General features: G+C 33.7%; 1 protein-coding gene across 1 annotated transcript; it reads right to left on the bottom strand.

Annotated features, from left to right (window-relative positions):
- Positions 1–696: 696 nt before the first annotated feature.
- On the bottom strand, positions 697–1,992 carry LOC100251912 (calcium binding). The gene has a single exon (XM_010654799.3). The coding sequence runs from the start codon at positions 1,505–1,507 to the stop codon at positions 929–931; it is 579 nt and encodes a 192-aa protein (XP_010653101.1). The 5' UTR covers positions 1,508–1,992; the 3' UTR covers positions 697–928.
- Positions 1,993–2,833: the final 841 nt, after the last annotated feature.

Genomic DNA, 2,833 nt, shown 5'->3' with positions numbered 1-2,833 from the left:
AGTTACTTAATAGGATTGGTGGGTTTGCTATTATTAACAATCTAATAATATTCTTGGATGCCTAGCCATGACTTAAAAAGAGAGATAACCTATGCTTCTACTTCTTCTTTTTTCTTTTTCTTTTTTTATTGGAATATATTCTAATTTTTGTTTTTAACTAGAAATGAAAAAGGTTTTTTTAATTGAAGAATATTTGTGCTAAAAGAATAAAGGAATATCCACTTTGAAAAAAGTAGCTTTTTAAAAAAAAAAAAATCAAAAAATGCTTTGATATAAGATTGGTAGAGATTAACCAATGAAGGATATTTTTTCAAGAAATTAAATTTATTTTTTAAATGAATGATTATTTTATCACTTATAATAAAATAATCCTTTAAATACAAAATACATATTACTTGTTGATGGTGTCAATTTGCTTTTTCTACGAGTATAATTAATTATAATATTTTTGACAAGTTGACTTTATTATTTTATAAATTAAAATATTCATGGAGTTTGGCTACTGGAGAAGGCAATATCTTGAATGAGTGTTTCAAAATTAAGATTTCTTGTACAACAAATGATTGTCGCGAAGATTCAAATGAATGAAAAATTCAAATTTTAATAATTATTTCATTCAATTTTTTTTTTAGACATAAGATTTTGTAATTAATAAAATGAATGCAAAAGTATATCACCTAATTAATGATAGTTTGATTTTTGAATATTTGTGTCCTTTGGATGCCATTGATGTAAGTAAAATTACAGTTTAATCTTTGTAAAATAAGTTTAAAAAACCCAAAGTGCACGTACACATACAGCAGGAGTATGTACACACACGACACACCCAGTATGTACGAGTGTATCATCCCCAATTTTCATAAAACATCCACAAAAATCAAAACAAAAAAAGCTACGCATTTTTTCAAGCTGGAGAAGAAGATCATCATCAAGAGCTCCGAACAACTACGCTTCGCATCATGTCCTTGAATTCAAAGAAATCCACGCGCCCGTCCTGGTTTCTGTCCACTGATGTTATCATCTGCTTCACTCTCCCTATTTCCTTCCCCTCCGCTAGCCCTAATTTCCCCAGCACCACCTGCAACTCCTGCGCCGAGATGTATCCGTCGCCGTCTTCGTCGAACACTTTAAAGGCCTCGTTTAGGTCAGACTCCTCCTGCGACAGCTCCGACTGCTCGGCGCCGTCTCCTTTTAACTCTTCTTCGACGTCGAAGAAGTAGGTGTCGTTCAGGGAGAGGTGGAGGGCCGCGAAGTCATCGAATTCGAGGCCGAGGTTGCCGGGCTTGATGTGTGACTGGACGATGGACTGGAGGTCGGGGAGGTCGGCGTCGAGGCCCAGGAGGGCGAGGGCCTGGCTGAGCTCCGTGACGGTGATGGTGCCGTCGGAGTTCTTGTCAAATAGGTCGAAGATGCGGCGGAGGCGGACGGAGTTGAGGCTGGGGCAGCGGAGCCGGAATGACCGGTTGTTGATGCTTAAGCTTCTCCGACCGGCTCCACCTGATTCCATTGTTCTTTTTATTATCTGAGTGGCGAACTGGCGATTTGGAAATACCCAAGTCCGTGACACTACAACGATGGAAAAAGGGGAGCGTGGCTCGGAATCTTCCTGTGTCCTGCTTTGCTCTCGATGAGGAGAGGCCGAATATTTCTCTATATATAGATTTGGAGCATACGACAATGCGCGTTATAAGGTGAGGAGACTGGGAAAAAAAATGAATGGTGACTTGGACTGGGTCTTCCGTTTTAGTCGTGAGGCTCAGATAATTCTAGAAAGAAAAAAAAAAAATATTTTATGGACTGTGAAAAAAAGAAGGGATGATTGAATGGACTTGAACATATTTGGTTGGCTGCAAGTTGAAGAATATGATGGTTTCGTTTACCTTGACTTTCCTCTATATGCCATTATGAAGATACCAGATTTATGGGCACCTGATTCCTCACGAAATTTGATTTTGCAATCTGCTACACAATGCTAAAAAAAATATCATGTGTTTCCCAAGGTGTACATTACAAGCTATTTTTGCTTCATCTTATTTTTGTGCATGATATGTTATTTTCGTATTTAGTTCAATAATTTAGAATAAGTTTTATAATGATTTTATAAAATATTTTTTATTTTTTAACATTAAACTTTTTTATTTTTAGGTATTAAAAATATTAAAAACAGTTACTACCAAACATATTTTTAGATTTTTACATTTTGTTGAGTATGTTGTCGGTCGGGTTCTATAATATTCATTTAGTTTGGAGAACATTCTTTAATTTTATTTTTTTTAATTTTTTGAAAAATATTTTTATTTTCTTGCATTGAATTAAGAAAATAAAAATTGTATTTTTAAAAATAAAATTATTAAAATCTTGTTTGATTTTTTTAGTAACATAAAAATGATTAAGAAATTACTTGTACAAGATTAATAGCTAAAAAAAATAAAGTACAAATTAAGCTTTCAATAATTAAATCAAGTTGTTAATAGGAACATTAATCACATGGTAGCGTGTGACTGCATGTGACTTCATATTCCAAAAAAGAAAAAAAAAAAAGAGACGTGTGAAGTGAAGACGTTTTATTTATAAGCAACATTGGTTCATGTGCTACGTATGCAATTTTTTATTTTTTATTTTTAAATTTATTTGGTGACGACAACCATATTGTATGAGGGGATTAATACTTTATAAAGGTCATGTGTAGTGTACGTTTTTAATATGTCATTATACCATAATAACAATTTTCTATGAATAGTGGGCTGCGCTGCCAATGTTGTATTGATTCCTGGACTCAAATTTGGGTTCTGTAACTAAAAATCATGCCTTGATTATTAGTTTTAATTAATGT

The sequence above is a fragment of the Vitis vinifera genome, chromosome 8, assembly GCF_030704535.1.
Source record: "Vitis vinifera cultivar Pinot Noir 40024 chromosome 8, ASM3070453v1".
Taxonomy (NCBI): domain Eukaryota; kingdom Viridiplantae; phylum Streptophyta; class Magnoliopsida; order Vitales; family Vitaceae; genus Vitis; species Vitis vinifera.
This window is presented reverse-complemented; position numbering and strand designations above follow the sequence as displayed.